The following is a 23,240-nucleotide window of genomic DNA, read 5'->3' as shown; positions in this document are numbered from 1 at the left end:
ACCACAGCACCACATTTGGCCTTAGGGCTGTAAGGAGAATCTGGGAAACTGCAGCTTTTCCCCGAGCTCGACCTTCAATGAGCCTTTTGTAGACTGGTTCTTTTCCGAGGTGTTGACGAAGATAAAAAACCCACAAACACTGCAATGTATTAATGACGGCCCATGTCACTGTTACCAAGTTTTGAGCAAATAAATGACATGCGTTCAAGTAAAACCTTTTAAAAAATGCTTTACTTGAACCCTGGATTTCGCGGCACGGACATCAACACCATCATCAGGCAGCTGAACTGAGGAAGAATCCACCCGCATATTGAACAGCAGCCTGACACCTTGTCGAGGTGCCGTCACAACATATTTAGTATTCACGTCTCACAGACTTGGATGTGAGGTTGGACACATGTTCTACACTCTTAATGTTGGTTTAATATTATGACTTAAACTAATTTTTAAGAATCATCATTCATATATAAACTATCAGACTGGATTCCTGTTGTCCAAAGGGGTAGGCGTTTCTGCCTTCTTTCCTGCTCTAAGGTGTTAGCTAGTGTCATAAGCACCTTGTCATGGTGCCATCTGTACCTCCTAGAGATGCGCGGTTTGCGGTCTCATCCGCGGAGTCCGCGGATAAACCGCGGGTCGGGCGGGTGACATGACGAAAAAATAGATTTTAATTACATTCGGGTGGGTGGCGGTTGAATCATCCGGAATATTTGATATACATGGTTCTGGGATCGGTATCCTTGCCATTCAAAGAGCCATCTAAGACCCGTGTCACAAAGCGAATAAGTCAATAGGAGACGCTACTATTCTCTAGAATGACTACCGGCAGTCACCCAGATAACAAGTATTAGGGCATGCTATGAAGTCATTGACTTTGTCGCCTTCTACAGCATGTACGATCTGCTTGTCAGTCCAGCAACATGTTGTGTGTGGCTTCCGCAGCAACACGCACACGACTGCAAGGCATACTGGGTGACACAGAGTACACTAATGGTTGTGATATAAACAATTTTAACACTCTTAGTAATATGCGCCACGCTGTGAAGCCACACCAAACAAGATTGACAAACACATTTCGGGAGGTCATCCTCCCAGTAACACAACATAAACGCAACACAACAAATACCCAGAATCCTTTGTATCCATGACATTTCTTGACTATTTTATACACCCCGCTAGCAGCAAACCCCGCCACCCTTCCAACCTCCCCTACCCCACCCTGTGCATCGGTAAGGTGGGTGGGGTTGGGTGCGCGGCGGTGTAAAATATATTCAGGAATAGTTACGGATACAAAGGATTCTGGATATTTGTTGTGTTGCGTTTATGTTGTGTTACTGTGAGGATGTTCTCCCGAAATGTGTTTGTCAATCTTGTTTGGTGTGGCTTCACAGCGTGGCGCATATTAGTAAGTGTTAAAGTTGTTTATATCACAACCATCAGTGTACTCTGTAACACCCAGTATGCCTTTCAATCTTGTACGTGTGATTGCGGAAGCTGCACACAACATGTTGCCAGACTAACAATCGGTGTGTACATGTTGTTGAAGGTGTCTAAGGCAATGGCTTCACAGCACGCCCATATCCTTGTCATCAGGATGAACGCCAATTGGATAATTGCGAGAAATTCAGCGGCTCCAATTGTCTTTGTTACTCTGTGAAACGGGTTTAGACAGCTCTGTGAGTGGTAAAGGTCGCCAACCTTTGATGTATTTCAGCGGGCGGGTGGCGGGCGGATGCGTTTCTGATAAAATGTTGGTTCGGGTGGACGGCGGGTGGATGACGACTTTGGAGACGCAACGGCGGGTGGATGACGACTTTGGAGACGCAGTTGCGGATGATATAATTGCCTATCCGCGCATCTCTAGTACCTCCCTTGAATGACAGCTGTTTTATATCCGGACAATATGTGTGCCATGGTGCCCCTCTCGCCACAAGGCTTGCACAATGGGTCCTCTCTCATACCCCACTTGGGCAAGTTTGTTAGAGTTGGACGTGTGTCATACACTGCAGGAAAGAAATGCGGAACGGCTCCAGTCTCCAAAAAGTCGGGCCAGGTGATCTTCCTCTGTGGGAGGTCCCACTTGGTCCAGGCTCCTTGTGAATTTAACTCTACTGCCCTTGACCGCCGTCTTTCCTCCTACAGGTCCCATACCTCCTCCTGGTCCGTGGCTCTTCTGTCACTAGTCCCTGCTTTCCTCCATTGTTGAACATTAGAAGTTACAAAACCTTGTCTTCTGACCCATGGGGCTCCAACGATGTCGTGTAGTTTGGGATGTTTTCGGCTTGAGCAACAGATGTATGAGCTGCCCACTTACAGTACATCCTGATCTTGTGGTAACGCCTGCGCGTCTCACTAGCTCATCCTGGGAGTCTCTGTATGTCATTACTACTGCACTTGGCTACCCATGAATTCCTCTACCACAGATAAAACAAGAAGTTGCCCTTATCTTATACAGCAACCTACTGCAGTGAAGCTTAGATGTATTCCCTACCACTTTCAGGGATACTTATTGATTTTCCTCTCCAGTCCTTGTCATTATAACCTTATACAGGGTCAGCATCCACATGAATCTTGGCAGCAGTCTGTGTTGATAAGCCATGCTTTAAACGTTATACTATTTAGTGCACGCATGGACAGGAGTGGTTTCTTTAAACGGTTTTCATTCAGGTTAAACTAGCGTGGTCGAGTGGTTTGGAGAAAACCTGCATACATTGTCTCATTGCTAAATATGAACATTGAGTTGAATGTTATGTGTTGAGGGTTTATTGTACTCTTATGCTTTAACAACTGTATCAACCTTGTTACCTTAGCTTAGCTCATCCGACATTGTCCCTCAGTGCGCTGAGCTTTGAGGAGTCCGAGAAGTTCGCACAAAACCTTGATTACAATCAATGAAAGTTTATTTATATAGTCCTTAATCAAAAGTGTCTCAAAGGGCTGCACAAGCCACAATGACATCCTCGGTTGAGATCCCACATCAGGATTACAGGCTGCTGCGTGTGTTAGATTTAAAGTTAAAATAAAGTTAAAGTAGGTGTGGTGAAATTACCCTCTGCATTTGACCCACACCCTTGTTCCACCCCCCGGGATGAATTGATTGATTGATTAAGACTTTGATTAGTAGATTGCACAGTACAGTACATATTCCGTACAATTGACCACTAAATGGTAACACCCGAATAAGTTTTTCAACTTGTAAAAGTCGGGGTCCACGTTAATCAATTCATGGTACAAGGGGGTGGAACCCCCAATTCTAATCCTTGATGCTGAGAGATAACGGGTCCCATTTTTTTGTCTTTGGTATGACTCGGCCGGGGTTTGAACTCGAGGTCACTCTAATCACAAGGCCACTGAGCAGTTAACTCTTGTTTGGCCCGGTGGTGTTCAGTGCTGTAAAGCACTCTACTGCGTGTGATACTTTGGCGATTCATACAAAACAGAATTAAACGCAAACCTGATCAAAGAACCCGTAATGCCATAAAAATCGCGCAAAGGAAAAAGACATCACGGCACATGTCATTTTTCGAGGGGCACACGGCCGAACAGAAAGCCAAATAGATCCATGGCCATCGTGAAATTCCTGCCCTGCTTGTAACATCACAAATATTTGACGTTTGGGGACGGCGTGGCACGGTTGGGAGAGTGGCCGTGCCAAAAACCTGAGGGTTCCTGGTTCAATCCCCACCTTCTACCAACTTAGTCACGTCCGTTGTGTCCTTGAGCAAGACACTTCACCCTTGCTCCTGATGGGTCCTGGTTAGCACCTTGCATGGCAGTCCCCGCCATCAGTGTGTGAATGTGTGTGTGAATGGGTGAATGTGGAAATAGTGTCAAAGCGCTTTGAGTACCTTGAAAGTAGAAAAGCGCTACAAGTATTACTCATTTACAAATTGTACCATATTTACATGATATAGTAGTACTTAAAGGCCTACTGAAACCCACTACTACCCACCACGCAGTCTGATGGTTTATATATCAATGATAAAATATTAACATTGCAACACATGCCAATACGGCCTTTTTAGTTTACTAAATTACAATTTTAAATTTCCCGGGAGTTTCGTCTTCAAAACGTCGTGTAATGATGACGTGCACGCAAGACGTGACCGGTTTTTAGTAAGTATGAGTGCTGCACACACACAGCTAAATGTCGTCTGCTTTAACGGTGTAATCATACAGTTTTTTTGGATGTCTGTGTTGCTGAATCTTTTGCAATTTGTTCAATTAATATTGAAGAAGTCACAGTAGAAAGATGGAGTTGGGAAGCTTTAGCCTTTAGCCACACAAACACATGGTGATTCCTTGTTTAAAATTCCTGGAGGTGAAACTTTCCTATGGATCAGAGCACAGTCAAGCCAAGATGGATCCCTACCACATGTCAACCAGCTTGTTTCGGTGAGAAAATTGTGGTTAAAAAGTCAGTTCTTACCGGAGAAAAGCTAAGCTTGTGCCGTCCATAGCTGCCGTCGACTCCCCTGAGACACTGCGCGTCAAGACACCCGTGGAGACACACTTCCGACTATCAGGTACTATTAAACTCACTAAAACACTAGCAACACAATAGAAAGATAAGGGATTTCCCAGAATTAATCTAGTAAATGTGTCTAAAAACATCGGAATCCGTCCCAATGCAATCGCGTTTATTTTTTTTTTCCTAGTCCGTCGCTATCAATATCGTCAAACATGAATCTTTCATCCTCGCTCAAATTAATGGGGAAATTGTTGTTTTCTCGGTCCGAATAGCACTTTTTGTTGGAAGCATTGAAAACAATGTGAATATGTGAGGAGCCATCAAACATGTGACGTCATCGTCTGCGACTTCCGGTAGAGGCAGGGCTTTTCTCTTAGCACCGAAAGCTGCAAACTTTATCGTGGATGTTCTCTACTAAATCCTTCCAGCAGAAATATGGCAATATTGCGAAATGATCAAGTATGACACATAGAATGTACCTGCTATCCCCGTTTAAATAAGAAAATCTTATTTCAGTAGGCCTTTAAAAGTGGAAATGTGCTCTACTTGGACTGTGCTCTATGTCCCATCATTTTGCTTGGTCTTGTTTCTTATAGATCATGGGTGTCAAACTCTGGTCCGCGGGCCAAATTTGGCCCACTATGTAATTTAATTTGGCCCTTGAGGCAATATCAAATTAACATTAGAACTGGCCCGCCAGTATTATAACACTGCATTCACCGCTAATACTCATACTTACCAACCCTCCCGATTTTCCCGGGAGACTCCCGAATTTCAGTGCCCTTGCCGAAAATCACCCGGGGCAACCATTCTCCGAATTTCTCTCGATTTCCACCCAAACAACATCATTGGGGGCGTGCCTTAAAAGCACTGCATTCAACGTCCTCTACAGCCTGTCGTCTCGTCCGCTTTTTCTCCATACAAACATTGTGTCGGCCCAGTCACATACTATATGCGGACTTTACACACAAACAAGTGAATGCAAGCCATACTTGGTCAACCGCCATACAGGTCACACTGAGGGTGGCTGTATAAACAACTTTAACACTGTTACGAATATGCACCACACTGTGAACCTACACCAAACAAGAAAGACAACCAGATTTAGGGAGAACATCTGCACCGTAACCCAACATAAACACAACAGAACAAATACCCAGATCCCCTTGCAGCACTAACTCTTCCGGGATGCTATAATATTTGAAAATCGATTTTGCATGTCACTATAAAGTTATACAAGCCTTGCTCGTTCAATATTCAATGCAAACATTTTTTGGGTCCCTATTAAAAGGTTAATTTGTTCAACCCTGGCCCGCGGCTTTGTTCAGTTTAAAATGTTAGCCCACTCTGTATTTGAGTTTGACACCCCTGTTATAGATGAAAGAAATATATTCAGTTTACTTTTTTTCTCAAGTTGCGGCACCTCACTTCAGGCGCCCTGCAGGGATGCCGGTGCATCACAACTCTGAAAAGCGCTGATCCATCATCATTCAGCTTTGAAAGATTCTATATGAAATAAAAGAGCTGCATGGTGATGATGGAATAAAATTGAAGATTTAGGTACTTTAAAACATTGATCCAAACTGACTTGTCAGGCCACTTAATTTGGTTTTGTCACCGTATAAAAGTTTTAGGAGGACCTTGGACAATTCTGCTTAAGAGGTGAACAATTATGTGACCATGGAAACCATCGTTGTCCTAGATGACTCACAGTCTGTTCGCACACACACACACTGAAGGTCTTTTTTCTGTCACGTTGTGCTAAACACCCACACTGTCAAGTACACAATCTACCTCCAAATCCCCCCACCCCCTATGGACGATGGTCCTCCCACTGGTAATCGTCCATCTTTGGGCAATCCCCGCACACTCCCCTCCAACAGCGTCACACCACCGACCACATAACAATTCTCACAGCTGGCTGTTGCCATGGCAACTCCTTTTTGCAGAAGCCTCCAGCCGAGGCCTCTATACAATGAACAGTCTCACTCGGATGCAGCCGCGTGTGCAAGAGGCATGGAAAGGCTCACCTGTTCACACACAGCACATGAGTGTGTGTGTGTGTTTCTGTATGTGCGTGCAGTTTTGATTTCACACGTGGGTTTGTGACATAACATGTGAAAATGATTAGTGTGCATAGCGTTTTGATGTGGCTCCATGTGAATGCTGATGAACAGGAAGTAGTAGGTTCTTCTCGGCATGAACACAGCTCTGTGTCTCCCCAACCTTAATTATTCATGTCCCACTTACTCTTGACGAATTATTCAGCGCTTCCTTACATCCAACCTTGTCCGTCACACAACTTGATTTTGATCGATATAACCTATTAAGAAATAAGTGACTTATTGTCGTATGTTAAATAGAAACTGCACTTTTTTTTTTAAATGTTACCTATCGTTCACAATCATGATGAGAGACAGGACGACGGATGGATTAAAAAAAAAAATAAATTCTAAATATTAAATAAACGTAAAAAGTCTGCTTACAGCGGAGCCAATGGGAGCTCCACTATTCCGAACATAAAACCCAAAAAAATCACCATTCAAAAAGCGCCAAAAATAATCCATTTACATTTCGTGACTTGACTATTAACCAAGTATTAGTGTAATTGTTATTATAAGCGCTAACGCAGACAAACTATAGCAGCGCCGTGATCACTACCATGTAGTCCTATGTTTACATCATCGAGTAGTCTGCTGTTTCCTCACTTCCCTGCTCCTTGGAAGTTTATTGTAGATCATAAATTATGCTTCTCAGCTGCAAAGTAGATGACTGAGGATATAATTAGACAAGTTGAGACACTTTGACAGCCATTTAGGACCTGGAACTGGCGACAAAGCCACAAAAAAATGTGTGGTCCCTCCATCCCCTTTCTTCACGAGGGAGAAACTCTTCATCTAAATGGGAATTTATGAACATCACAGCAGTCGGCATTCTAATGACAGCAGACTTTGTATTATGTTTGTTGGCTCTATTGGTCTGCGATGAGGTGGCGACTTGTCCAGGGTGTACCCGCCTTCCGCCCGAATGCAGCTGAGATAGGCTCCAGCACCCTCCGCCACCCCAAAAAGGAACAAGCGGTAGGAAATGGATGGATGGATGGACATTGTAAATATTAAATAAACGTAAAAAGTCTGCATACAGCAGAGCCAATGGGAGCTCCACCATTCCGCATATAAAACCCAATAAATAACCATTCAAAAAGCGCCAAAAATACTCCATTTACATTTCGTGACTTGACTATTAACCCAGTATTAGTGTAGTTGTTCTTATAAGCGCTAACGCAGACAAACTATTTATAGCGGCGCCGTGATCACTACCTATGTGTACATCATCGAGTAGTCTGCTGTTTCCTCGCTTCCCTGCTCCTTGGAAGTTTATTGTAGATCATAAATTATGCTTCTCAGCTGCAAAGTAGATGACTGAGGATATAATTAGACAAGTTGAGACACTTTGACAGCCATTTAGGACCTGGAACTGGCGACAAAGCCACAAAAAAATGTGTGGTCCCCCCATCCCCTTTCTTCACGGGGAGAAACTCTTCATCTAAATGGGAATTTATGAACATCACAGCAGTCGGCATTCTAATGACAGCAGACTTTGTATTATGTTTGTTGGCTCTATTGGTCTGCGATGAGGTGGCGACTTGTCCAGGGTGTACCCGCCTTCCGCCCGAATGCAGCTGAGATAGGCTCCAGCACCCTCCGCCACCCCAAAAAGGAACAAGCGGTAGGAAATGGATGGATGGACGGACATTGTAAATATTAAATAAACGTAAAAAGTCTGCATACAGCAGAGCCAATGGGAGCTCCACCATTCCGCATATAAAACCCAATAAATAACCATTCAAAAAGCACCAAAAATACTCCATTTACATTTCGTGACTTGACTATTAACCCAGTATTAGTGTAGTTGTTCTTATAAGCGCTAACGCAGACAAACTATTTATAGCGGCGCCGTGATCACTACCTATGTGTACATCATCGAGTAGTCTGCTGTTTCCTCGCTTCCCTGCTCCTTGGAAGTTTATTGTAGATCATTAATCATGCTTCTCAGCTGCAAAGTAGATGACTGAGGATATAATCCGACAAGTTGAGACACTTTCACAGCCATTTAGGACCTGGAACTGGCGACAAAGCCACAAAAAAATGTGTGGTCCCCCCATCCCATTTCTTCACGAGGGAGAAACTCTTCATCTAAATGGGAATCTATGAACAACCCAGCAGTCGGCATTCTAATGAAAGCCGACTTTGTACAATAAGTGGTTGTATCATGTTTGTTGGCTCTCATAGTCTGCAATGAGTGGCGACTTGTCCAGGGTGTACCGCGCCTTCCGAATGCAGCTGAGATAGGCTCCAGCATCCCCCGCATTCTCGCAATGGACAAGCGGTATGAAATGGTCGGATGGATGGATGGCTCTCATAGTCTGCTGTGAGTAATATTCAGTGATGAAGAAAAACAAAAACAAATGTTGTGATGTGATTTTGAAATAAATGCGCTGCGCATGATTAAAATGATCCAAATACGTAAATATTAAATGTAATTATAAATGTGCCTGTTACTACGTAGCATATATACAGTGGGGCAAAAAAGTATTTAATCAGCCACCGATTGTGCAAGTTCTCCCACTTAAAATGATGACAGAGGTCTGTAATTTTCATCATAGGTACACTTCAACTGTGAGAGACAGAATGTGAAAAGAAGTCCAGGAATTCACATTGTAGGAATTTTAAAGAATTTATTTGTAAATTATGGTGGAAAATAATTATTTGGTCAACCATTCAAAGCCCGCCCCCCATTGGTGGGAGGTTTTGGCTCAAAATCTCACGATACATGGCCCCATTCATTCTTTCCTTAACACGGATCAAACGTCCTGTCCCCTTAGCAGAAAAAAAGCCCCAAAGCATGATGTTTCCACCCCCATGCTTCACAGTAGGTATGGTGTTCTTGGGATGCAACTCAGTATTCTTCTTCCTCCAAACACGACGAGTTGAGTTTATACTAAAAAGTTATATTTTGGTTTCATCTGACCACATGCCATTCTCCAATGTGCTCTCTGGTAAACTTCAGACGGGCCTGTACATGCACTGGCTTAAGCAGGGGGACACGTGTGGCACTGCAGGATTTGATTCCCTGTCGGCGTAGTGTGTTACTGATGGTAACCTTTGTTACTTTGGTCCCAGCTCTCTGCAGGTCATTCACCAGGTGCCCCCGTGTGGTTCTGGGATTTTTGCTCACCGTTCTCATGATCATTTTGACCCCACGGGATGAGATCTTGTGTGGAGCCCCAGATTGAGGGAGATTATCAGTGGTTTTGTATATCTTCCATTTTCTGATAATAGCTCCCACAGCTGATTTTTTCACGCCAAGCTGCTTGCCTATTGTAGATTCACTCTTCCCAGTCTGAGGCAGGTCTACAATTCTTTTCCTGGTGTCCTTCGACAGCTCTTTGGTCTTGGCCATAGTAGAGTTTGGAGTCTGTTTGAGGCTGTGGACAGGTGACTTTTATACAGATAACGAGTTCAAACAGGTTCCATTAATACAGGTAACGAGTGGAGGACAGAAGAGCTTCTCAAAGAAGAAGTTACAGGTCTGTGAGAGCCAGAGATCTTCTTTGTTTGAAGTGACCAAATACTTATTTTCCAGCATAATTTACAAATAAATTATTTAAAATTCCTACAATGTGAATTCCTGGATTCTTTTCCCCAACATTCTGTCTCTCACAGTTGAAGTGTACCTATGATTAAAATTACAGACCTCCGTCATCATTTTAAGTGGGAGAACTTGCACAATCGGTGGCTGACTAAATACTTTTTTGCCCCACTGTACTTACATCATGTATATAAAACCCTGATGGAGGTGTTTGGAAGGTTTTTTTAGGGCATTATAGGCAGACTTGAGCGGTTCCCATCATCTCCATTGTCAGCAGACTTTTGATCGCATATTTGTAATATTTACAATCCATAAAATAAAATAAAAAATCACATCTATTGTCATGTCTCTCATAATGATTGTGAGTAATAGGCAAAATTACAAAAAAAGTGCAGTTCCCCTTTAAGGTTTTCCACCCCTGAGAAGACATGTCCTAAAAGTCCTAAAATGGGTCCCGCTTAGCTTTGTGATAAATTGACTTGAACTCATTAAGTCCCCAAGTGACTGCTAGAAACATTTTGGAGTGGTTGTCATGTGAAAGTCACATGACTAGTATCTCAGGGGATGGCTGGCCTCCAAAATGGTAGTGTGTCAGGTAAGCTAGCTCATTTCTAAAAACTTATTTTATGCCAACAAAGGTTAATTTTAAAGCTATTTAACAATTTTAACATTTTAATAGGGTATTAAATATTACAATTCAACTGTTCCCACTACAGTATATTTCTTTAATTTATTCATACAAAACCACCTGGGGAAATGTTGCTAATGCTATCGTTATTGCGAGCAAACTTTAGCCTTGAAATTGCTACAGAAAGCAGTTTTACGCGAATTCAACCAAGCCCCGCAAATTACGCACCATTTGTCTAACGGCCGCAAATTTCCCACACATTTTGGCCAACCCGCATCATTTTCCCAACTTAATTTGTATCTGGGCGGCGCTCAAGCGTGCACATCCACTGTGTAATCAACACATACCGTATTTCCTTGAATTGCCGCCGGGGCGCTAATTAATTCAAAACCTCTTCTCGCTTACCAAATGCATGCGGTAAATGTAAGCATGCGTTAATTATTTTAAAACCTCTTCTCACTCCGGCACATACCAAAGGCATGCAGTAAAAATTTGAGTGTGATGTAAGGATACCATCATGAAAAGCACATTTAATAAAAATGTTATTATGGTCTTACCTTGACTAATAAATGAAGTCCATTCCAGCTCCTTCTGATCAAAAACATGGATAACTTATTTATAGAAGTTTTCCTTATCTTTCTTCAGTTTTAAAAGTGTATTTGTCTTGATGGAGATCTTCCTTTTTTACCTCCTGCTTCGATTGAAAGTCCAGTTTAGAAAACTGCTATCAGACCGCTGCTATCAGTTAGCTCGGATCCTCACGTGCGTGCGACGACAGAATTACCCTCGGACAACTCCCCCTCCCGTTCTGCTCCGTGGGTGATCTCTTTATCCCACCGCTGCCACCATGAAGTGTTATTGTATAAATAATACACTGAGTATTTAGGACTAGAACATGCTTTATTTCAGCCCGGTTGTTTACATAACCAGCATAGGAGTAGTGGTTTTACATCCTAAAAGGTCCCTTGTGCACTCCCCGCGTCAAATCCGTTCCCAGCACATATCACGTCACTCGTTGTCACTTCTTCTGCAGCCGAGTAGCCGCAAGAAGGATCACTAGCGCCGTCTACCACCAGGAGGCGGGAGTCATTTAATGAGTCATATTTGACACACGCAGCTACGGTATATTAATAAAACATAGCTGCTTACTGTTATTTTCAGCATATCGGTATTCAATAGCTTGTATCTTAAATCCTGCTGAATAGCTTCCCTTTATGCGATTTCAATTTACCGGTATTGAAATCAGCCTCCTTCATTTTGAAAATGATGACAGGGGAAGTGTCACTCTTGACATCACGAGTTTGACCCGGCGGTAATACTAGGCATGCGCTAATTATTTTGCGAAGCGAGTTTGACCCGGCAGTAATTCAAGGCAGGCGCATACTATATACCCGGTGGCAATTTAAGGAAATACGGTATGTTTGTTTTTTTGTGTAGATGAAGCAGGAACAGGAACATGTAACATTATAATAACTCTTTATTGATCAATCGGCACAATTGTCGTTGTAGTCCTCCCGCGTAGTTTAAACCTACTTCGAGTTCCTTTCTATAGCGTTAAGCCGCCTGACTAATAGGGGATATTTAGCAACACACCGGCGTCCTCACTTCCTCGTTAAATGGTAAATGGGTTATACTTGTATAGCGCTTTTCTACCTTCAAGGTACTCAAAGCCCTTTGACACTATTTCCGCATTCACCCATTCACACACACATTCACACATACTGATGGCGGGAGCTGCCATGCAAGGCCCTAACCACGACCCATCAGGAGCAAGGGTGAAGTGTCTTGCTCAAGGACACAACGGACGTGCCGAGGTTGGTAGAAGGTGGGGATTGAACCAGGAACCCTCAGGTTGCTGGTATGGCCACTCTCCCAACCGCGCCACGCAGTCCCCTGCTGCTTTACATGTGTTTATATATTTCATCTTTATGTATCCAGGGTAAGTCCAATTAAGAATATGTTTTCGTTTGCAATGCTGACCTAACAAAGAGGCAGCATTCACATGACAGACATGTTGAAGTATGATGGTAATCCAGGGGTGTCAAACGTGTGGCACATGCGCCGGATCAGGGCCGCGAACAGGTTTCATATGGTGAGATAAATAAGATTATCTCGAAAATGAATGGATGGATGGAATAAATTCAGTTTATCATGGTTGTTCTTCTTTGTGCTTTGTAAACACTTTGAGTTTGAAGAGTGTCTTGAATTGGATCATATTAGTACATTGTTTTATTTCTTTGCGTAACTCAGGGGTGTCCATACTTGCCAACCCTCCCGGATTTTGCGGGAGACTCCCGAAATTCAGCGCCTCTCCCGAAAACCTCCCGGGACAGATATTCTCCCAAAAATCTCCCGAAATTCAGACAGAGCTGGAAGTCACGCCCACTCCAGCTCCATAAGAACCTGACTCAATGTTGTGACCCTCTTAAACAGGACAATACTGCCATCTACTGTACATAGAATATAGTGTAAATATATTCTACATTTAAGTGCAGTCAAGGAACATGCATTAGGGAGTTTGTTCTGAAGCCCACAGTAAAGAGACGTAACTTCATCACGTCGCCTGGTTATTGACTCCAACCCAATATATTACACCGTCGACGAGCAAAATTAAAAAATACGCTTGCAAGTTCCAGAACGATTGGAAACAAGAATTTCAGTTTATCCAGGAGAGTTCGAAGGGGAAGCGGTATGTTGCCTGTAAATTTTGTAGAACAAACTTCTCCATTGAACACGGTGAACGGATATACTCAGTCATGAACGGTCAGTCAGCATAGCACAAAGCGTCCGCAGCGTAGCATAGTTCACAACCCAGTATTATGGCCCACCTCGCAAAATGGAGACCCGATGGTGTATCTTATGCTGAGACAAAGATGGCTATGCTGATAGCTGGAAGGAACATCCCGTTCTCATTTGCGGATGTCTACAACAAACCCGTGAAGGATGTTCCCAGATTCGGTGATCGCTCGCCAATACACAAATGGCAGAAAATAGGTTACTCACATAGTGAAAGGTAAGTGTTGTTGTTGTTTTTTAGTAACCAGCAAGCACAGTACAGTTAGTAGAACAACTGTGTTTTTATTACTGTGTATTTAATAAGTGCTGTCGGAAATTCAACTATTTATTTTATTTATATCTATATATAATAAATATATATAGCTAGAATTCACTTAAAGTCAAGTATTTCATATATATATTTGAAATATATATGAAATACTCGAGTTGGTGAATTATACGCCACCCCTCTTAAACACCCCCCCACCCCCGACCTCCCGAAATCGGAGGTCTCAAGGTTGGCAAGTATGGGGGTGTCAAACGTACGGCCCGAGGGCCGGATCAGGGTAGGGGACAGGTTTAATCCGACACGCAGGATCAGTTTATTAAGTATAAAACTTTGCTGAAATTTTGGCATGAAAGAAACTGCTGTTCTAAATGTGTCCACTCGATGTCGCAATTGCAATTATTTGTTTATATGTAGATTATGCTACATATGTTAAACAAATATACTACAAGATGTTAGTGCACCAGTCGGAGAAAATGAGCAAACTACATAAATAACATCCTGTAATTTGATTTTGATATTATTTTTTTATTTGATGGATTCCGCCCGATTGTAGCTGAGATAGGCGCCAGTGCCCCCCGCGACCCCTAAAAGGGAATAAGCGGTAGAAAATGGATGGAAATGGATGGATTGAAAATTAACACCAATGAGTTGACTGATGAACATTATCATATAATTTATTCACAAAGTATAAATAACGACAAATAAAGAAAGAATACTATTAACCGCAACATGTAAGTGTAAAAAAAGCAAAAAAAAAAACATTATGATGTGTACATTTTCAGAATGTGCTTGTTCTTTTTTTAAGTAATCGTGCCATGATTTTACCAGTCCGGCCCACTTGGGAGTAGAGTTTTCTCCATGTGGCTCTCGATCTAAAATTAGTTTGATACCCCTCTGATAATCTCTCATTTACCAACAAAAATTTGCACTTTAGATTGCTCTCAACAGTTCACAAATGTTCTTAATAACCAGCGAGGATAAATGTGTTGGAACATAAATGAATGTTTTAAATTATAAAACATACAAAGAGGATGTCTGCATCTTGTGGACGACAGAGCATTTAGCGGACAATAAAGAAGCCTTTAGCTTTTCTATATTTATAATTCATTACTATTTCATAATTAATTATGACTATCAGTTATAATTAAAACAGTACAGTGATTTGACAAAGCGCTCTGATTATGTGCCTTTACTGCCATCTCGTGTCTACTTTTAAGTATGTGGTATAAAACGAGTAAAACATTAATACAGTGTTTGTTTTTAAATTTTTGTTGGAATTACATGATTTTTGAAGTTACCAAAAAAAAAATAATCACAAATTCACAAGTGGTATTGATAAAAATCCACAAATATAGAAACTTTCTGCAAAAAGTTGCTGTAAAATCAGGCATTTTAGTTTATAACAATCACAAAAAAGCTCGCAAAATCCTAAAAGGACTGAAAAAGCCTGACATGACATATTCCCACAATACCAAAACTACTAATAACCCACTCGATACATTTCTGTTGCTTTGAATGGATATATGTTCTTTGGTTCATGTACTTTTGCGGTATTAAAACATGTCAAGTTAAGGAATACATTTAGCATGAACGCCATAATTACATATGTTTGACTTAAATTTGTACCTTAGAAATAACATAAAACATGTCTTATATGTGCGAGATTTGTTCTGTGTGTATATTCTCCAATATTTTTTAAACACAAATAGGTGTTGGTTCCTATGGATTAAACAGAAAGTGTTAATCATAGTTGCAATTAACTAGGAATGCCCAACATTTAGGAAAAAAACAACAACAATTGGCTTCATCAGGAAATATAGACTTATTTGTGTTGGAGGAGCAGTTTGTTCAACAAATCACCCTGTGTGTGGAAAGTTTGTCATATGATGTGTTTTTCTCTTTCCTATGCTGCATCCCTCATTTCATTCCAGATATGAGTGACAGCCTATTCATATAGTGCATATTTATGTGGATTTTTTTTCCAAATATTTTAAGTTGCCGTACTCGAGTCATTTTGAGTCATCCGAAATACTTTAACGATCATACTATTTTAATAAAGGTAGTACTTTTGCATCATGTCCAAGTGAAAATACAATTTCAACAGCTATAATTTGACTTTAACTCTAAAAGTATGACTCGATTTGGGTTTTACTGGGTGTAAGCGTGGGAGCTTGGCGAGTAACGAAAGCGGGAGTTGGCAATGTTCATGAATATTTGAGCTCATGCAATCACTGTTAAGTATAAACTAAATGATTCCTCATTTAAATTCAGGCACTGTCAACACAATCAAATGGCAGATGTGTTTCCTACTATCGTATTCACGTGGTGGATCAGTGGTTAGCACAGCAGATGTGCTAACGACTGATCAGTTGGAATCTCTTTTGGAACAGCTCTGTGTGAAGTGTCCATGTTCTCGTTGTGCGCATGTGGGTTTCTTTCTGGCGTAATCCCACATCCCAAAAACATGTTACGTCAATTGGAGAGTCTAGATTGTCCATTGGTGTGATTATTGAAAACATTTGTGCCAATATTACCGCAGCAATTGTGTCAGTTTGATGTGATATGCGCAAGTCCTGATGAAAAATGTGGTCTTCTTCTTGCAAAACACTACCACTTTGGTCCACTGGCGCCGCCAAAATCCACCAAAACCGTGGAGCTTTAACCATACCAGTTTTGAAGTAATCATGGACAAGGGGCGACCAAAACACGCAATTAAGTGATCAAAATAATAGTTTTACATGCTTTTATCTGCATGGAAAATTGACTCTAGTTCTGTTGATGACGTCACACCAAGAGGTGGACGACATATCGAGCCTGGTGATGGAAAAGAAGACGTTACAAATACAGTTAGTTATCTACGGATTATTCCAAAAATAATTGATATAATGGGAAACGACTACTATATTATTTTTTTAAGAGCAAAAAATACATGAAGAGAACTTGCTATTGAAATTTCAGTCATCTGTTTTGTCTGACGAGACTTAAAAAGAAAAACGGTGCTTACCCGGATAAAACGACAGTCAGGATCAACATTGCCTCGGTTTTCATTCGCTGGCGTGAGCGCAAAGACGAGGGATTTCAGACCAATGCCGCTACAGACATAACATTTGTGCCAATATTACGGCAGCCACTGTGTCAGTTTGATGCGATATGCGCGAGTCCTGATGAAAAATGTGGTCTTCTTCTTGCATAACACTACCACTTCGGTCCACTGGCGCCGCCAAAATCCACCAAAACCGTGGGGCTTTAACCATATCAGTTTTGAAGTAATCATAGACAAGGGCGACCAAAACACACAATTAAGTGATCAAAATAATAGTTTTACATGCTTTTATCTGCATTGCCTATTCTGGAAAATTGACTCTAGTTCTGTTGATGACGTCACACCAAGAGTTGGGCGACATATCGAGTCTGGTGATGGAAAGGAAGACGTTACAAGTACAGTTAGTTGTCTACGGATTATTCAAAAACGAATTGATATAATGGGAAATGACTACTATAGTATTTTTTTAAAGGGGAACATTATCACCAAACCTATGCAAGCGTCAATATATACCTTGATGTTGCAGAAAAAAGACCATGTATTTTTTTAACCGATTTCCGAACTCTAAATGGGTGAATTTTGGCAAATTAAACGCCTTTCTGTTTATAGGTCTTTTAGCGATGACGTCAGAACGTTACGTCAGGGAGGTAACACACCCGCCATTTTTCATTTTCACATTACAAACACAGGGTCTCAGCTCTGTTATTTTCCGTTTTTTCGACTATTTTTTGGAACCTTGGAGACATCATGCCTCGTCGGTGTGTTGTCGGAGGGTGTACCAAAACTAACGGGGAGGGATTCAAGTTGCACCACTGGCAAGAAATCTGCCGCCAGACCCCCATTGAATTTGCCAGAGTGTCTACACATTTGACCGGCGATGCTAAGACAGACATGGCACAGAGATGTATGGATAACCTGCAGATGCATTTGCAACGATGAAGTCAACGAAATCACAAAGGTGAGTTTTGTTGATGTTGTTGACTTATGTGCTAATCAGACATATTTGGTCACGGCATGACTGCCAGCTAATCGATGCTAACATGCTATGCTAATCGATGCTAACAAAATATTTACGCTAGCTGTATGTACATTTGAAGGTAGATACCCACATTTAATGCGAAAGAAACACTTACCAATCAACGGATTTAAGTTGCTCCAGTGTCACAAGATGCGAAAGTCCTGATCGTTTGGTCTGCACATTTTACCGGCGATGCTAATAAGGCAGCCATGCTATGGGCCACTTCATTAGGTACACCCATGCTATGGCCGAATAACGTCAATAGCTATTCGCTCAATAGCTTCAATTTCTTCTTCAATTTCGTTTTCGCTATCTGCCTCCGTACTCCGACCATCTGTTTCAATACATGCGTAATCTGTTGAATCGCTTAAACCGCTGAAATCCGAGTCTGAATCCAAGCTAATGTCGCTATATCTTGCTGTGGTAACCGCCATGTTGTTGTATTGGCAGCCCTGTATGACGTCACAGGGAAATGGACAGTCGCATCGGAAATAGCGAATATCAAGAACTTTAAAGCTTTTTTTAGGGATATTCCGGGAGGTGTAAAATTAAAAAAAAAACTTCGAAAAATAAAACAAGCCACTGGGAACTGATTTTTATTGTTTTTAACCCTTTTGAAATTGTGATAATGTTCCCCTATAAGAGCAAAAAATACATGGTGAGAACTTGCTATTGAAATTTCAGTCATCTACTCGGAATATGTTGTCTTGTAGAAGGAGTGATGGTCATTTGTGATTGACTGGTAACGAATCGCCACCTCTCGCCTTTATAACGGTCGTTGCCTGCTTGAATAGTGAGCCAATTCGAAGGCACAAGTGTGTGTTAACAGTGAGCCCGCCATGTTTCTCAAAACTTACCCTCCTCCTCGCTGGAGCCCCTCTCCACAGCTGGATAGAGGGCAGCTGCAGTGCTGACATTCTGTGGCCCGGCTGCACTTTTGGTGAAAATCCCACTAATGAACTTGAGCATCTTGCGGTCACGTGGAGGAGCTCTCTGGATCGTTCCTCCTTGGCCCTCCTTCCCCCTCCTGGCGTCTTCAGAGAGGCAGTGCAAGTCGCTGTTGTCCAGGGTGCGACTTGTTCCTTTTCGCTGAGGTCGGTTCCCTTCGGAGGTGGCAGGTGCAGCCAGGGAAACCTTAAACCTTTCTTCGTGAGAGTTGTCCCTGCTCATTATCCCGGAATAGCCTCCACTGAGGGGAGCCGCAGGACGAATGAGCGTTCCCCTCCCGTCGCTGTCGGCCCAGGACGCCCTGTAAGGCCCCAGAGTCGTCGTCGCCGCCGCCAAGGGGGGCTGCTCCCTGCGCTCTAGAGTTTTGGCAGAGTGATACAAACTGCTGTTGGCGTCTCTGGCGTCCCTCCAGCATGCAGAGTTGGCCCCCACGTGCGACCTCATCAGCACTTCGGGGCGCTGGCTCACCTGAGGCGGGATGGAAAACGGGAGGCTGCAGCGCGAGCGGTTGCTGAGCTCCGATCCGTTCTCACCCTTGAGGTAGAGCCTGGGAGGTTCGCGGTAGAGCTCCGTCTTGGGGCGTGAGGCGTCGGAGCGAAGGCCCTCTCTGCGGACGGTAGCCTCGAAGCTGCTCCCGCTGTACACCTTCACCATTTGCCTCGCCGCTGGGTGGACCACGGAAGGGTCCTTGCTTTTAGCAGGCGGAACAACGTCTTTAAAGTCCCTGCGTTCGGCTTTCCCCCAATACTCATTAGGGCTGCCATACTTGACCTGCACCTGCTCCACTTCTTCTTCCACTTGTGCGCTCTCTTTATCCACCACTTGTGGACCAACACATCCATCCTCCTCTTTGGGGCCTCTTCTCGCCTCCTCCTCCTCCTCCTTCTCCTTCTTCCCTTCCCCCTCTGGAAGGGGCTTCTTCACCTCTGCATCCTCCTGCTCTGGCAGAGCCTCAACCTTCACCAAAGTGAGGGAGATGAGGTAGGTGGTGCGTTTCTGTGGGTTGTCGGCGTTGCTCATCGAGACAGCAGAGCTCAGCACAGCAGCACCTGCTCTCTGACTAGGAGAACCTCAGTCATGGCTGAAGCACAGGAGAAAGAGACTCTTTAGGATGGAGGATAGGACATGAATAACATGTTGGAATATATTTGAATGCATTACCCAGTGGCTAAACAAGTCTAGACTGCCTTTTTTTTTTTGCCGCTGTCCACGCTGCTACTACACATATTCATTCATGAGCCTTGTCTTCTGTGCAAATCTGACAGGTAGACAGCATAAAAGGCAGGAGCTTTTAAGCATTAGCTGCAGTACAAACAATACATCTATAGAGCATTTCTCTTGAATCGTGTACGCGCCGTACCGTCATATTTGTCGACCGGTCCACAAACGAGAGATTCGGCTGACAATCAAGGGAAGATCGATTCAATCATGTAAAAAAAAAAAGAAAAAAAAAAGGAATATGGAGCCAGCCAAGAGGGAGGAAAAAAAATGGAAGTCATTCACTTGTCACGATGCATCTTGCAGCTGGAGCCTCCATTTGACAATGTCATGCATAAGAAAGCGCTGCCGGGTGATGCTGGCAGAAAGAAGGAAAAAAAAAACATCTGTTGTTATGCATGCGCACCCCCTCTCCCCAAAAAGGAGGAGAAATAACTGGCAATGCTTCCTCGTGTGCGCCTGTGTCCTGCTCCTCGCGATCACCGCATCCTTTTCCTCCGAGCGCCTCATCCAATTAGCAAGTCAATAAAATGTGTCTGTAAGGGAGCGAGGAAGCCCACCAGCTCTCCACAGCACCTCCTCCTTTTTTTTTTTAACCTCCTCTCGCCTTGCAGTCCCCCCACCCCAGTTACTCTACCATTATCCTGCAGCACAAGCTGTGTGTGTGTGTGTGTGTGTGTGTGTGTGTGTGGCAGTAAGGTGGTCTTTGCTCACGTTCATCAGATTTTAATCTGTGCCAACACTACAAAAAAGACAAGAGGAAGGAAAGGGGGGGGGGGGGGGGGGGGTACAAACCTTCCTGCCAATGCATCTGCGCCGGTTGACGTCTCTCTCCCGCTCTCCTCTCGGAAGCAATTTACGGCTGCTCACATTGCAAAAAAGAGAAGATGCTCAAGGTAGAGGGGACAATTAGGCTACGGATGTCAGTGCTGGAAAGACGACAATGTACAGACCGTTGGGATGATGGATGAATCAGGAGGAAAAAAAATTGGCGTCTTCAAATGCGAAAATACAGTCGTGCCTCCTTTATCGCTGTTAATTGTGTACATTGTCGTGAGAAATTAATTTCCGCAAAGTAGGAATCATTAATTATAAAAAAAATATTGTCAAAGCTACAGCATTAAACATATGTTCATAACTTTTTAAATACGTTTTTCAACATCATATGAGTCCACGAGACATGAAATAACACCCTTTAATCACCTTTATACTCTTTTAATCCAACAGTTGTGGTCAAAAGTTTACATACACTTGTAAAGGACATAATGTCATGGCTGTCTCGAGTTTCCAATAATTTCTACAACTCTTATTTTTTTGTGATAGTGATTGGAGCACATACTTGTTGGTCACAAAAAACATTCATGAAGTTTGGTTCTTTTATGAATTTATCATGGGTCTACTGAAAATGTGACCAACTCTGCTGGGTCAAAACTATGCATACAAGAATATTAATATTTGGTTACATGTCCCTTGGCAAGTTTCACTGCAATAAGGCGCTTTTGGTAGCCATTCAAAAGCTTCTGGTTGAATTTTTGACCACTCCTATTGACAAAACTGGTGCAGTTTAGCTAAATTTATTGGTTCTCTGACATGGACTTGTTTCTTCAGCATTGTCTAAACGTTTAAGCCAGGGCTTTGGGAAGGCCATTCTAAAACCTTTAATTCCAGCCGGATTTAACCATTCCTTTACCAATTTTGACATATGATTGGGGTCATTGTCCTGTTGAAACACCCAACTGTGCCCAAGACCCAACTTCCGGGCTGATGATTTTAGGTTGTCCTGAAGAATTTGGAGGTAATCCTTATTTTTCAGTGTCCCATTTAATCTCTGTAAAGCACCAGTTCCATTGGCAGCAAAACAGACCCAAAGCATAATACTACCACTACCATGCTTGACGGTAGGTTTGGTGTTCCTGGGATTAAAGGCCTCATCTTTTCTTCTCCAAACATATTGCTGGGTATTGTGGCCAAACAGCTCAATTTTTGTTTGATAAGAACTTCTGGAGGAAAGTTCTGTGGTCAGATGAAACAAAAATTGAGCTGTTTGGCCACAATACCCAGTCGCATACGGCCCGTTAAACTTTTCAATCTGGCCCGCCGGACATTCCCAAATATTTATTTTAGACCTTTAAGATGGAAACTGTAGCTGCCATTATGATGTGCAGTGATGTTTTCAAATGATAGTAAGTCTTGAGCTATACAAAGTATTTCAATGGTTGGAATCTGTGCTTTTGCATGATGTACTAGTTACCATGGTAATCTAAGTCACAGCAGCTCAGACGAGGCACCAAGCAGTGTATGAGCGTTTCCACAAAGTGTTTCCAGAGCGGCCAGCCTGAAATGCGGGTGTCAGGGACAGATGCGCAGGGAGATTTTTACAACAAAGTTCTAAAGTTTAGTGATATCTCAGATATATCAGATTTTAGGTAGGGGGTTTTTACTAATCGCATTCATATTTCGCTGTGTTTGTTGCATTTATGTTGCGTTTCGCTTGATAGTAAAATATGTCGATCGAGAGGGGTTGTGACTTTCATATGTTGTCAATATTCAGTGTTTTATCGTTCATAGTTAATATTGTAAATCCCACATTCTTTATTTTCATGTACATTCTGGGTGTCTCATTCAGTAAAAAAAAATTAAATTCCATTTCATTTTTTCAGGCGGTCTATCGTAACGTTTTAGCATTCAATCAGACATTATTGTGAGGTTTTGTGTCAGTGATCCTAAAAATAGATATACCAGCCCTCAGACACATTTCTTTCTCTAAATTTGGCCACAGGATCAAAATTGCCCAAGCCAGATTTAGCCGTTTGTTTTTAAATGCTTAATGCTTAAGAACCAAAATATCGTACAATGTGTTAAAAAAATATCCCCCAAAATATCTGCAACGGGCTGAAGCCGCGATATTTGGAGCACAATGTGACGACAACTAAAAGATCAAAAACAGGTAAAGTTGTTAATATTTCGTCAATTATTTACTTTTCAGAGCTGTGTTGTACAAAAGTCATTGTAGATTCTTCATGTAGTAAAGCGGTTGTGGTAAGAAAGGTTAAGACTGTTATAGGAATGTAACAATTACCAGTATTAATGATAAATCGTGGTAAAACTCCCAATAGTTAGCGTTGTCAGTCTGAATTAAACATACCGTAAAACTGTGATTGATCGCCACACTTCAATTATACTCAAGGACTGATGAAA

At 42.4% G+C, this 23,240-nt stretch overlaps 1 protein-coding gene across 1 annotated transcript in view; it reads right to left on the bottom strand.

Moving 5' to 3' along the window:
- Positions 1–19,900, bottom strand: part of LOC133535341 (arf-GAP with GTPase, ANK repeat and PH domain-containing protein 1-like) — a 71,180-nt gene extending 51,280 nt beyond the window's left edge. The window contains exon 1 of the mRNA XM_061875064.1: positions 18,734–19,900. Within this exon, the coding sequence (XP_061731048.1) occupies positions 18,734–19,844 (1,111 nt within the window). The 5' untranslated portion in view covers positions 19,845–19,900. The remainder of the gene's footprint in view (positions 1–18,733) is intronic.
- Between the last annotated feature and the right edge of the window lie 3,340 nt (positions 19,901–23,240).

This window comes from Nerophis ophidion, linkage group LG16 (genome assembly GCF_033978795.1).
Source record: "Nerophis ophidion isolate RoL-2023_Sa linkage group LG16, RoL_Noph_v1.0, whole genome shotgun sequence".
Taxonomy (NCBI): Eukaryota; Metazoa; Chordata; class Actinopteri; order Syngnathiformes; family Syngnathidae; genus Nerophis; species Nerophis ophidion.
Note: the sequence above shows the minus strand (reverse complement) of the source record. Positions and strands in the feature narration are given on the sequence as shown.